The sequence below is a fragment of the Falco naumanni genome, chromosome 4 (assembly GCF_017639655.2).
Source record: "Falco naumanni isolate bFalNau1 chromosome 4, bFalNau1.pat, whole genome shotgun sequence".
Classification (NCBI taxonomy): Eukaryota; Metazoa; Chordata; class Aves; order Falconiformes; family Falconidae; genus Falco; species Falco naumanni.
Genome location: NC_054057.1, coordinates 60,879,636 through 60,893,643, shown reverse-complemented (window position 1 = coordinate 60,893,643; position 14,008 = coordinate 60,879,636). Strand labels below are relative to the sequence as shown.

General features: G+C 48.3%; 1 protein-coding gene across 2 annotated transcripts in view; it reads left to right on the top strand.

The window, feature by feature from the left end:
* ALS2CL (ALS2 C-terminal like) overlaps positions 1–14,008 on the top strand; it is a 48,533-nt gene continuing 34,525 nt past the window's right edge. Inside the window, exon 1 of one of the 2 annotated variants that reach the window (XM_040591026.1) lies at positions 1–99. In XM_040591026.1, coding sequence (XP_040446960.1) covers positions 97–99 — 3 coding nt within the window. In that variant the 5' untranslated portion in view covers positions 1–96. Of the gene's footprint in view, positions 100–9,344; positions 9,423–14,008 lie in introns of those variants that run through there. The other variant, XM_040591027.1, reaches the window with a different exon arrangement.

Genomic DNA, 14,008 nt, shown 5'->3' with positions numbered 1-14,008 from the left:
GTAAATAAAGCAGCTGAAAAGTTAGAGCAGGCAGCTTTCATCACCGGCTCCTCTTTCCATTCACATGGCGACATATCCTGGCTGACAGCTCAACCCATGGTAAGATGGACATTTTGCTCAGGTGGCGTTCGGCTGCCAGGAGATGCTACTAAGCTGTGGAAGTGGTCTTGTGGGAAATTGTGGTCCTGTTGCAAAAGATTTTGCTCTGCGCCATGATGCAGAGCAGGGGGTTACAGCTATGGAAATGGGTGATGTTCTGCGTGTGACAGTATCGCTCTCCAAAGTTTATTGCTTGCATATTTTGTAGGGTTAAATCTTGCATTTAAAGATGCAAGACAGTTTGGGGAGGCTGGGAATTCAGCAAAGTGCTGCCATCGCTGCCTCCATAAAACAGGAATGTTGCTAACTTCCTACTTGCATTGAGGCAAATATTCACAAAATCCCTCCCGGTGCTAACAGGGCGTGTGCCGCGGGAGCGGGATATAATGGTGCAATTCACCGCAATGCTATGGGACAAGGTGCCTTTGTTTCTCGGGCACCATGTCTCCGGGCGGTTGGACTCGTTATGAAGCCGACGTGCCTTGCGGTTGCAGGTGGCTTCCAGCCCAGTGGGACAGGACCTTGCTGTCCTCATTTAGCTGCTGAAGGGAGAGGTTGGATACAGCCAGTGTGTTTCCCTGTGGAAGGTGGCTCAAAGGTGAAGAAAGGGCCACCAATCTCATGTGGCTGCAGAAAGGTCATCTCCTAATTTACCTCTAGGGACAGTGCTGTAGTCACTTGTCATCGCTCTCACAGCAAAGGTGGGTTGCTGATGGATTGTCTGGTCTATGCTGCTATCTCAGTGGGGGATTTGGGAAAGAGGAATAAGAATTGGGGGAACACTGGACCAAGACTTACTTTTCTCTTAGGAGTTGTTCATGTGCTAGCTGGCCCTCATCATCTTCTTCCACACTGCTTATGTTTGAGGAGAGCTTTTCTCATCCCTCTTGAATAAAATCATGCCTTTCTTAGGAGGTACCCATAAAACCCATCTGGGTGATGGAGGGGGACTGGTATCAGCCACAAGAAATGTCTCATGCGTTAAGAAAGAAAATCTAGTTGATTTCTGCTCTCCATCCTCCAGTGAGTCTCTCACCTAGATATCTTGGCACCCTTGCTCCTCTTTCATATCTCCATGTGCCAGATGCCTCTGGCCATCGGAGTGCTTTGATCCGCTGGCTGGATGCATCTGACATAGCTTGCCAAGGAGTGGGAAAAAGGCTCCAGCATTGCAGCTGGGGTTGTGTCACCACACATGGAACATTTGGAAAAGCCCTGGTAAAAGTCACTCTGCGTCCCAAAAGATTGATACAGTTACCTAGTGGGTTATCTCACTGGTACTGCTTCTTTGCTCTACCTCAGACAAATTTCCATGTTGTTTTCAGAGCTGGAAGGGTTGTAATCATTCTGCTACAGTGAAAGAGCAATATGATGGTTTTCTTACTATTACAGTCTTCTGGAAATTTATCTGTGCAACTAAGCACTGAAAGGCTCATGGTTTTGGATAACTTTGCACAGAGGAAGAAGCTGTTCTAAGCTGAAAGACAGAAGCTAGGTGCTAACATAGGAAAGGGGATTTCCTTTTGTTTGCTTTCCTGCACGTACAGCAGCTCCTATGGAATTGGGACTGACTGCCAAAGGCAGTTTTCCTCTGGTTAGACAAGCTACCACAGAGCAATAAATAGTTTGGAATCATGAGTCATGTTTCATTCTTCTAAGTGGGCATTATGGGTTTATTTAGAAAAGGCTTCCTTGTTTCTGCATTTGTTGTTACAGAAAAGTAATTCTCAAGTAGAGTCCCAGTGGCTTTCTTGGACTGGCTGGCTGTCACTGTGGAAGGTAGCTGCTCTAAGGACTGGTATTCCTCTCTGGTTTGTTCTGTGGAGTGAGAATTAGAATTGCTTTGCTGAGCAGTAAACACATTGGTCATGTAATGCCACATGGTATGGTGTCCCAAGTCAGCTTGTGTCTTTGGATAGGATGTGGGGCTTGGTGTTTGATTGCAGAGGTCCTTGGTATCTTCCCAAAATGTCTGTCTCTAAACCATCTGGGCTTCCCGAAGTTCTGAGCACAATGTAGCACCCTGGCCTTTGTATGGCAGCTATGGCCAGATGGATGGGTGCCCTGACTCGCCCCTCTGCCCTCAGGGCAGAAGCAAGCACCACAGGTCACACAGAGGGGAACACATCTTGAAATGGTGACCACCCCCACCATGACCATCTAGTTCTCCTGCCTTGGCAGCCTAATCTTCTGTGCTGTGCAGGACAGGGGTAGGATGGGACCAGTTGGTGCAGCTCATGATACACAGTTTCAGCACCACCTCATCACAGCTGGAGTTTGTCCAACAGGCTAAGGAACTGGTACAGCTTGACTAACAGGCACAAGGAGACATGTTACTCTTGGGTACTTTTTGGTCCTTGGATCAGGACCAATGTTTTGTCCTTTATGCCTGTAGCCAGTGTGGTCCTGTTTGGTTTTGCCCCTTTCCAGCTCCTTCTTACTCTTAAGAGAAGGACGTGCTGCCTGGTAAAGGCCATCAGCTACTGTCTGTCCAGGGTCTTGCCAATGCCTTGGGATGACATTGCACTTGTACAACTTCCACAACTTCAAGCTGTCGCAAGTCCCTGCTGCTGCTGGACCTCTGGCAGTGCTGGTGCTAAGATGTGTATCTGCTGTAGAGCAGGTGCTGCATGGACATGTCACCAGAGACAGTACCAGGACCAGCTGCTGTCTGACAAGGGAGAGCACAGATGGAGTGGGCTTGCCAAAGGTCATGTGAACAGCTGGGGAAATGGTATTTAGGTCATCTGCCTGCTCAACTAAGGCTGAAATCTCTAGACTGTGCACTATGAAGTCATAGAATCGTTTGGGAGTTTTTAGATCATTTAGACCTTTAAGATCACCACATCCAACCATTAACCCAGAATTGCCAAGTCCATCACTAAACCATGTCCTGAAGTGCCACATCTACACTTCTTTTAAACGCCCCCAGGGACGGTGACCCCACCACCTCCATGGGCAGCCTGTCCCAGTGCCTGACCACCCTTTCAGGGAAGATGTTCCCCAACCCCCAATCTAAACCTGCCCTGGGGCAAGGTGAGGCCGTTTCCCCTTGTCCTGTCACTTGTTCCTGGGAGCAGAGACCGACCCCCCCCCCCCTCGCTGCACCCCCCTGTCAGGCAGCTGCAGGGAGCGAGAAGGTCCCCCCTGAGCCCCCTTCTCTCCAGGCTGAACCCCCAGCTCCCCCCTGAGCCCCCCCCAGGCTGGTGCCCCAGCCCCTTCCCCAGCCCCCTGCCCGGCTCTGGACACGCTCCAGCCCCTCAGGGTCTGGCTGGTGCTGAGGGGCCCAAACTGAGCCCAGCATCCGAGGGGCGGCCCCCCCAGTGCCCAGCGCAGGGGGACAGGCACTGCCCCGGCCCTGCTGGCCACGCCGTGTCTGACACCAGCCAGGGCGCTGCTGGCCCCCTTGGCCACCTGGGCATGGGGGGACTCGAGCCCAGCTGCTGCCCCCCAGCCCTTTCCCCGCTGGGCAGTGCCCAGCCCCCTGCCCCCAGCCCGCAGCTCCTGGGGCTGGTGTGACCCCCGGGCAGGGCCCGGCACAGGGCTGGGGTGACCCCCACACAGCTGGGCTTGGCCCCTTGGCCGGCCTGCCTGCCCAGACCCCCTGCAGAGCCCCCTGCCCCCCGGCAGGTCAGTGTTCCCCCCAGCTCGGTGGTGCCTGCACACACTGAGGTGTGACCCCTTCATCCAGATCATCAATAAAGATATCTTCCAGGGATTAATTCTTGACTCTTCCAGCTGAGAGCCTGTGTGGGTTTAATGCTGTGACACCTGGGTTGGGTTTGAGCAGCCTGTCTAGGAGATGCTGAGACCAAAGATTGTGGGCAGAGTCCATCTCTTAACTTTGGATGGGGCTTTCCTACATAAGGAAACCAGTGTGGTGAGGAAAGGTGTTGAGCATGTATCGATATCTTTTCCATGCCTTCTCTCCTTGTTCTGTACCTGTCCTGCTCCTGGCCAGTCCCATGCTGCGATCTGTCCCTTGTCTTGTCTGAGTGCCACCTCCATCTCTCGGGGACAGGAATACAGATGCAGACACATTTCTTGCAGTGCCTGTTACCTGAATTCTTCTGTGCATCTTAACATGAGTATGAAGAATTTCTAAACGCGTTTGATTCCTGTACTGGTTTAGCGCTGAATGGTAGCTCAGATACAGAGAACACGTCTGTGCCCATTGCTGATGCCAGTTTCTTGTTCCTTGTTTTCTAATCGCTCCTGCCTTGCATGCCTCTCTTAGTCTTTAGGGAAAAGGCTTGTGTTGCCTCAGTGAAAAGAACCGGGACAAGTCTGATTATCAAGAAGATTGTGAAACTTCTTTTGCATGAGATACAAATAATTGCACACTTAGCTGCTGTTTCCATGCATAGTTTCCCAATGGCATGCACAAATACCATGCTTCTGGGATTGCAAGGCACACGAGTTAGGGTGTATGTGCTTGGATCAGACATCCACCTCTGTGAGTCCTCTGGGTGAGTGAATCTGAGAACTTCAGCTTGTTGCTCCTGTCTGGGGTGGGTGCTGTGTCAGACCCTTAGCTGGCTAAACCATAACAGATCCAGTGAGATCCCAGCTGCTACGACTGCCCTATTCCTTGCCAAAGCCTCAGGCAGCCCTGTGGCACGCCTGTAATAAGGCAGCAGAAGTATCAAGTTGGTGCTAGCTGGGATTATGGACCTGGTGCCATCTTGGACTTGCATTGCCTCCTCCATCTCCCAGCTCAGTCCTCTTTTACCTGACACCGAAGTGCAGCTGAAACTCTTGGGATGTCTCGAAGGGTAAATGAAGTTGCTGGTGTTTTTTTTCTTTTAAATAGCTTTTTGGAAGGAAAAGAAAGCTATATGATAGTGGGGTTTGTGCTGCGAGGAACTATCATTTGTTGGGGGGGAAAAAAAAATCTCACATCTTCAAACAGCCTCTACCTAGGGATAAGCAGGAGCTGGGGTTTCACTGGGCGATGCTGTGGGAATGGGGGGCTGGGCTGTTTGCTGCTGCTCTGGGGCATGCTTCAGTAACCCTGTACTGGAGCCAGTAGCATCAAGGGTATTCTTGTAACTGAGTAATAAGGCAACTATTTCCAGACTGGTTGGTTCTCGAAACATGGGGCAGTATTGCCCTGGCAATAGAGAGATGTGCGGGCCAAGAGAGCCGACTCAGCATCACTGGCCCCAGAACTCAAGAATTTGTCTGGGACCTAGTTTCAGCAGAGGAACCTGGACTATAAATAGGCTTTGGTTAACAAACCCAAACCCAAACTAAACCAAAACGTTCTTGATGGAAATGGCCACTTGTTTCAGGGAAGCTGTATTTGGAGGACATTATGAGGGTGGTGAGATGCTAGAACAGGTTGCCCATAGAAGCTGTGGATTCTTCATCCCTGGCAGTGTTCAAGGCCAGGTTGGACAGGTCTTTGAGCAATCTGGGCTAGGAAAAGATGTCCCTGCCCATGGCGAGAGGTTTGGACTAGATGATCTTTAAAGATCCCTTCCAACCCAAACCATTCTATGATTCTATGAAAGGCAACATTTTCTCACAAGGTATATATTGGGGTGAGATTTGTAGAAGGCTCTGTTCTGATGACTAAAAACCCTAACCAGGAGAGGCAAGGTGAGCTCCTTCTCTTAGAGTTTTCTTGATCAAATCTAGTTTGGTATTTTCTAGAGGGGTAAATGCTTGCCATAAGTGGTTAAATTCCCATCTTGCTGTGCCATCTGTTGAAGGACAGACCTCTTGGAGACAGTATGCTCATTGGTGCCACTGCACTGCAACTGCCTTTCCCAGATCCCCTGAGTAGATGTTTCTGGTGATGGTGTTAAGCCTTGCTTTGAATCATGTTCCCCAGAGTGACACGTGCAAGCACGGGAAGCAAAGATTTTAAAACTGAGGTCAAGCAGGAGAGCAAAATATAAAGCTTGAACCACCTGATATTGCTGCCCGTAGACAAATGAGTGCTGGTAGCATCCCTTAAGAGCCTGGCTAGGAATGATATTGCGTGCTCTATATTTAAGATCTGTGGCTGCAGATAGCCACCGATGATTTAATAATTTTTTTTATTAATAATTGTTTAATAATAACCATCTGGTTAGATAATGGGAGAGCAACCTAGAGCTGACAGAAATATTTATAAATCTAGAAATCTTCTCTGTACAAAACCTCTGTGTTTAATTAATAAAAATTGTTAGTAGAAGAAAATACCATCTGACAAAACTCCAGGTGTAGACTTTTTTTTACAAAAACAAAGGCTGCATCTGTCAATGTGTCCCTGACTTTTTTTGTTGTTGTTTCTTTTTTACAATTGGAAGTCTCTCAGGTTTCACGACTTTTTGTCTTCAGGTTGATCAGCACTAAAGCTTATCTATTTGCAAAATATGTCTTTGGGTACGGGGTTCTTTTCACCCTTTCCCCCCTGAATCAAAGCAGGAAGAGGAAGCAGTATTACATTTACAGGATGAGATGCATGTCTCATGCACAGCCTTAGATGGTCTTGAAACATCTGTGTCCTCATCCACTGCAGAAATGTTCTGGACAGCAGAGCACTATCGACACTTACCCTAAATTGGTCTTTATCTTCAGAAATACTGTCTATACTATATAGGTGATGGACCATGCTGTGTCTCACCCTCCATAGCCAACTCAGACTGAATCTGGTTTTAAAGGCTGGATGTAAAGATGTCCACAGTGTGTTGGAGGTTCCCGCCATGGGTGCAGAGGAGTCAGAGCGGTCCTACCTCTAGTATGGCTAGGTGGTTGCTCAAGTAGCAGCAAATCATCATTTTTCACTCAGTGTTTCAAGACCAAGTAATGAGTATTCATGCTGTAACCTGTGGCAGCCTGGTAGCTGCTGCACAATCAGCTGAGTTGCCCGTGCAGTGGGGAGGGGTTAGATGAGGGTGGGAAATCTCCTGTCTGGAAGCTGGAGGTCTTATCTCTGTTGAGGACAGTGTGTAAGGGGGCAGGAATGTGAAGCTTTTCAGAGGAAGATAAAGCAAAATCCCAGCTGTCTGGTTTGTTGTCCGAAGCATCCAAAGGAGTAAGTGTGATTAGGGCTGGGGAGAAGAGGAGAAACAGCAAATGAATGGGAGTGTAGTGAGAACTGGGTTGCACAGATAATGCCTTGTCCACATACAGGAGGGATGTCACAGAGGTGCAGACCTCAGGACTTGGGGCTTCTGCTGCTATTCATTTGGGTTAAGGCTGAGGAGCAGCCTGGACACCTCAGACCAAACATGGCCTTTCTGCAAATTCTGAGCATTTTGGGAAAACTAGCCGAGTGACTGAAAGCAGAATTCTGCTGAGGAAACACAAACGAAAGTAAAAGAGGTGTCCCAAGCCAAACTGTGACATTCCTCTGTGTCAGCACAGTTTCAACACAGCTTTGCCAGACTGGAGTTAAAAAGAACAACGGGGGAAAAACACGAACCAAGGCATGCACAGCAAGCCACTTGGCCAAAACTGTACAGAAATAAGCCACAAAGCTGAGCTTGAGGCCCAGACCCAAATGCACTCAGTGGTTTGAACAAGAAGACCTTAGAGGTAAGGTGGGCTGTCCGGTGTCCATCTCCCCCAGCATGGAGCACAGCTCTTGGGCCTTTGGTGAATGCCACAGGGGAGCTGGAGTTCCCCAAACCTCTGCACTCAATAGGGAGATGTTCAGCTTTGGGATCTCTGAAACCCTCTCCCCATTCCAGAGGGTAGCACTACCATAAGGTCTGCCAGACAGCAATCTCCATCTGCATAGGGTCTGGAGGCTGGAAAGTCCTCTGGGCTCAAGCACCTATGCCAAGACTTTGAAAGGACTTGGGGTGCCTGTCTGCCATCTAGACCCTTGTGGGTGAGCACTTCCTCCTCAGGACATGGAAAATCCAATTTCATTCCAGATTTTAGACTGGAAGAAAAAGGTCTGTAATTGTGCCAAAGTCCTGATCACCAGCTCTTTCTCTCTGCAACTTGCAAAGCAGGTAAGAGGCCGGCAGTGAGCTCATTGCTCACTCATCCCTTCCATTTCCCGGCTCCATCCTTCCCCAGTATTGTTCCCTGCTGTGTATGGGGATTGCTGTTCTGAGGCTTGCTGCTCTGCCTGCTGGTGTGGTGTAAACCATTGTGTTGAGGTAGACAGTGAGGTATGGGTACAGCCCTGTCTGAAAAGACGCCTGGAGTCCAGGAAAATGGGAAGGAAGTCAACAACAGTAGGTGAACCTCTCCGAACAAAAGGTGATTGAGGCATCCCTTGTCTCCTGTTACACCCTGAGCATCCTTGCTATAGAAACTGACTTGTCCTGGTCCCTCAGCCCACAGTAAGTTCCAGTAGTTTGTAAAAGTCCTTGAAAGTGTATAGCTGTGGAAGAGGCAAGCTGCCGAGTGGGAGCGCCTGGGAAAGAGTGGGGCTTTGTTAGTGCTCTGCAGCACGATTGGGAGCACCACGGGAGGGCTGGGGCTCCTGTCAGGTGGGGTATCGGCTTCTTGTGAGGGGGACAGTGAGTGCATGGTGGTGGCTGCTGCTCTGACAAAACGCTTGCGGGGATTTGCTGTAATTTGGGATCAACCGGAAAATGCTTTCGTGCTTTAGGAGCTCCAGTAGATGTGCTGTGGAGGACTCTGGGTCCTCCTGATAGATGGACTTTGGGGTGGTTTTGGGGGGATTTTTTTTTTGGGGGGGGGGGGTGGTGTTTTTTTGAAGGAGGGGAAATAGTTACTGCTGGCTGAGGTGCAGCAGAGGACAGACTTGGCATGCATCACGTGCAGGCTGTCACAGGCTCTGCAGCAGGCTCTGAATAGCAGGAAATGTCCCATTTCCCAGGGTTTCTGCCTGTGGGCTAAGCAAGTGCAGAAGTCACACAAGGGGAGAGACTGGCAGAACAAGGAGAAAGAGCAAAGGAGCTTCATTTGGCAGAGCTCTGTGGGAATGGGCTGTAGGTGAAAAGGGATTAGAGCTGAGAAACACACACCACTGTGCAAAGAAAAACACACCCTGTCCTTTTCCCGTTCAGTTTCCTGTATTTTAAGCTTCCCCAACGCATGAGCGGCAAGAGCACAGATCGCAACATTTCTTGTCCTTTTAAAAAAGGCAAATAACAAGCAATTGCTATAGAAACCCTATTTGCATGGGTTTCGTAACTGTGTCTCTGGGCTCTGTGGGTGTCTCATCTAATGAACAGGCCCAGATCTGTGTTTCAGCAAACGAGGCGGTCAGGCGTGGGAGGGAGAGGTGGGAGGGGAGAGCGGTGGCTCTGGGAGCACTGAGTATTTCAGGACTCACTCGGAAGCTCAGAGGAGCTGCTGCCATAGCATTTACCACGGGGGAATTTTAATTGGCTGCCTCATGCAAGGTACGTTGCTCTGCACGCTGGTTACTTTGGGGTTTCATGATCGGTGTGCTTTGGTTGGTTGTTTTCCCATTAATCCTGAGGCTCAGGTTTATGGCTAGCCATGTACCAGAGGAGGGGTGTAAGATCAGCCTTAGCAGTCTGAACGGACCGTTGAGATCTGTTGAGTTGAGTAAAAGTCCTGAAGCCGGGTAAAGTTTGGGAGCGCTTGGGAGAAAACAGGTAGAATTTTTACCTGTGCAAGTGACCAAAGGTGTGGAGTGCATTTTCCTGGTGGGTAAAATGCACGTGTGAGAACCCCTGTGCTTTATCTAATCAACATGTTGGCTTTGCATAAAGAAGGTACGTTGTCTTTAAGGTATTTAATTCCTGGATTTGAGGCATGAAATCCTTTGCTTGCTCTCACCTTGTGTTTTCCAAAAAGGGATGCTGGAGAAGCGTGTGCATGTGTGGTCCCTCTCCTGCTGGCAGCTGCCTGATCCCATGTGTCTTGGAGCTTGCTCCTGTTTTGAGGGAGGGATTTTCCACCCGTGCCAGGCAAGCAGGCAGCCTCACCTGACAATACAAGCCTGATGAAGTAAGGCTGGAAACCATGCATTCATGCTGGGGTTGCACAGCTTGCCTGGTGGAGTAAAGAAACCAATACCCAACTAATTAGCCGAGGCAAGAGTGGCTGATAAGCTCGCCTGGGTTTCTGCAAGGGAGGGAAGCCGTCAAAAGCTTGCAGGTGTCTCAGGTGTTAAGTGAAGTCTTGGGTCAAAGGCCCAGTTATAGGGGAACAGGAGCACACTCAAGATTTTTTTAAAAGTAGCAAACTAGGTGTTTAGAGCCAGAAGAGGAGGAGCTGCAGTTCACAGGAGGGCTTGTTTTTAAACTTAAGCTTAGTTTAATTTGGACCTGAACTAAAGCTGTGTCTCTCTGTGAAAGTTTCCTATGGCATGGAAGCATCTTCCTAGACCTTGCAGCTGCTCCATGGACTTAGTAGTCTCATTGCTGCTGCTGAAATGACTTGAATTCCCAACAAGCTCCAAGACAAGATTACTGAGGATCTGCAAGGAAATGAAGCAGAATTATGCCTCAAGGCCCAGCCTTCAATTTAGTAATTCATGTTGGAGGCAAACAATAATCACAAGTTCCAGAGGGATAAGATAAATTCAGGGACAACAGGTCTGTAGGCAGATGCTAGGAGTAGGGTCACATCTTCTGAGATCCCTAACACAACAGTTGGTTGTTAGTGAATACAAGAGGAATGAAACCTCAGAAAGTGGCCAAGCTTATGTTTGTTCTCTAAATAACAGCTCTTATTCTTACTGCCAGACTGGCTGGACCACTGGATGACCTGGTTGGTATTGTTTACATTCCTGTTGAATTGAAAAGGTACATCCAAAGTACTTTGGGCTCAACAAACAGGAATTTTCTTGTGAAACAGTTTTGACAGAACTTCTGACCAGCTCTTCAGGTCATCAAAAGACTGGGTTTTGGCACTCAAAGCACCTCAGTGAACTGTGGTGTCTCGCAGTGATGATCAGAGGTTAGGAAGCACTGGTGATGCTTTGCAGGGCTGTTCTGCCTTCAGTGGCTTGTAATTTGTCCTCCAAGAGCACCTGAAGGGTTTGATGAAACGAAGCTTCTGACTACACTCAGCCCTTGGTAAAGACCTTGGGCACTAGAATGGAAAGGTGGAAAAAATTGGCAGCTCTTCATTCAGGGCTGTTAATGTTCCTGGACATGAGTGAGTTTAAGGGACCCAAACAGAAAGGGGAGAAAGGCTTGGGGCAGGGATGAAAGTAATCCAAGCAGGTCTGGGTTTGTTTGTTTGGGTTCCCTGCCCCCCACTCCCCCCCCCCGCCATTTTTTTTTTTTTTTTTTTTACTTCTCCTTGTCTCCATTCCTGTTCCTTTGTACAGATCTCAGCCCTGCCCTGCTTCTGGCAGGTATCTGGGATGCTGTGAAGTGCCTAGGCCTTGCATGGGTCACTTGGTAGGGCAGATCTGTGAGGTTTTGTAAGTGGAGTTTTGTAGTGACATGTCATTACCTTTTGGACATTGCCTCTAGCATAAGCAAACCTCTGGGTGAGGTGGGAGGAGAGGCAAGAGGTGATGCCAAAAATCAGGACAGGTAGAGGATGGATCCAGAGCTTCCCTTGCGACTATGTAGTGGAGGTAGCCATCTCAAAAGTGGTGATCATCACATGACGATTTTCGGTCTTTAAGCACGAAGGAAGTGAAATACCCTCTGGTTCTACTCAAGTTTTGGAGGTGTTGACTGGAGAGGATGGTTTGGGGAGATGACGTTACTGTACATTGAACTCCACCTCATCTGTGAAGCAGTCCTGCTGCCAGCTCTCCCATCTCCTGAGGGACACTCCTCTGATTGTGTTTGTGCCTCTGGGATGGTTTCCAGGCTGCAATTAGACTGTGATACTCAGGGTTTGTCTCAAAACTACTTTGATGTAGATGGCAACATGTGTTCTAAAGCCCAGATGTCTATCACTCTGTCATTTTTCTTGCTTTTTGAGGCCATGCTGATATCCCATTTGTAACAGAAAAGCAGAGTAGACATGGTAGGAGTATGAGGTCAAGGGAGAGGAGCTTCTGCTCCTAAAAGTGCTACCAGAGCTGCGCAACAAAATTGTCCCTAGCTGTTATCATCTGTCTTTCCTGTATTTCCACTCCAGTGCAGAATTATTGAGTCCTCTTCTCATAATCTCCTTTCCTTTGCTGCTTGTCATTGTTTCAGCTTTGACTTGGACTTTCATCCAGTAACCCCAAGTCATTTTGTGTTGCATATATGAGTTGCAGGGTCAAAATAGTTATGTTTCTGCATGCATAAGCTCCTTGTAAGTGATAACACTAATGATAATGGGGAGCTACAAGGCCATGGGGGATTAAATAGCAAGTAAACATCATCTCACCCATCAGCCTTATTGTACTTGCCTTGCTGTTTACAAAGGCTGAATGTTATCCTTAATTGTGGTGAGAGTGATCTTCTCTAGTCTTAGTTGTCAACAAGTAAAGGCTAGATTAAATTGAGCTTCTCATGTGCTTCTTTTTGGTTACAAAAGGTGTCTGGGGTGGGTAGTTCAGTCTTCAGATACCCAGAGGGAGCAGGTGGATCTTGTCCTTTTGAAGTCATCTAGAGGTTTATGGTTGTTTTTATTGGGCTCAAGAGTGAACTTCCTAAGGAAAGGACATGAGCTTCCAATTTGGGTTTGGGAAGGAAAGAAAAAAATCTGGGTCAGATAAGGTTTGTGTAAAGCTTTTGCATTTCCTGTTTTCGCAAAAAAAAAAAAGAGAAAAACACCCCACCCCCCACAATAGTTTTGTGTTTTTCCATGTTAAAGGTGGAGAAAGACAAAAGTCTGGGAGGGGGGGGGAGGAGTTCTTCTTGGGCTGAAAAATCAATTAGGCAGCTTCAGTGCTTTCTGAAGAGTACTGAATGCTTGTTTGACCCTTCACAAGCTCCTGGCCACACACTGCTACTCTAAACTTGCTGAGCTATTAACATGGTCTACATTTTGACAGCCTTGCACTGTCTTTTCATTCACTGCTGGAGGTCCTGCCAGGCAGGTGACCGACAAACAATTTGATGAGTGACACATAAAATCAGCAATACCAAGGCAGGCTGTCTCAGCTCCCATAATGCAGAAGAACGTGCTTGAAGAAGAACAGCACAAAAGGGCTGTAGTAATACTTCCTCCATATGTGCTTCTTGTCTCCTCAGGGAGTTCCTGAGCTAGAGTTGATGCCTTTGTTTTTATTAGCTTTTAATTCATTTTTCCTCCATGAACTCACCCAGCTGCCTTTGAACACATGTATAGGAGTCTCATAGCAACGACAGGCTCTTGTGGCAGAGACTTCCATGGCTTAATTAGATGTAGTGAGGTTAAATGTCCTGCTGCTTGTCCTGAGTTGGCCCCACTGCTGGAGGTAGGGGCGGCTGTGCTGTGCCCCAAGTGTTTGCTGTGTGGCCTTGGTCTGTGCGTGAACCCGGACTGATGGAAAGCCTGAGGGTCTTGCGCTTAGGATGGGAAACTTGATGGGTCTGTTGATTTTCTTGTGTTTTTTAAATTGTGCCCACCTACTTTTGTTCCTGTCCTGCACAGCAATTTCTCCTGGTAAAGAAAATGTTGCACCAGACCCTGCCTAATTTCGTCACGTGGCTAGCACTGGCACACTCTCTGTACCCCTTGTTAAAGTCTAATCCGAGTAACTGCTACCTCCGTTCTTCTCATCTTCCTTTTTATGCTGCTAAGGGCTGTCTTGCGATTTGGGGTTTCATTGTCTTTCTACCCTGTTTATCCCCAATTACCTCTCAACTGACACATTGTGTGTTTCTGTCTGCTCATGAGGTGGCTCCAGTAAGTTGAACGCTAATTTATCCCGAGTCATGACCATCTGAGGCTTGGCAAGAGCAGAGTCAGAACGGGAGAATTTGCTCCAGTGTGTTGGTGCTGGTTAAACAAAGTCTGGAATTGTTTTTCCACATGACAGAATGGTCTTTGTGCCAGCCTGAATGCAGACTCAGCTGGACCGTGACACGTGAGGAGGGATGTCGATTAGAAACACAATTAGGATGCATGAGGATAC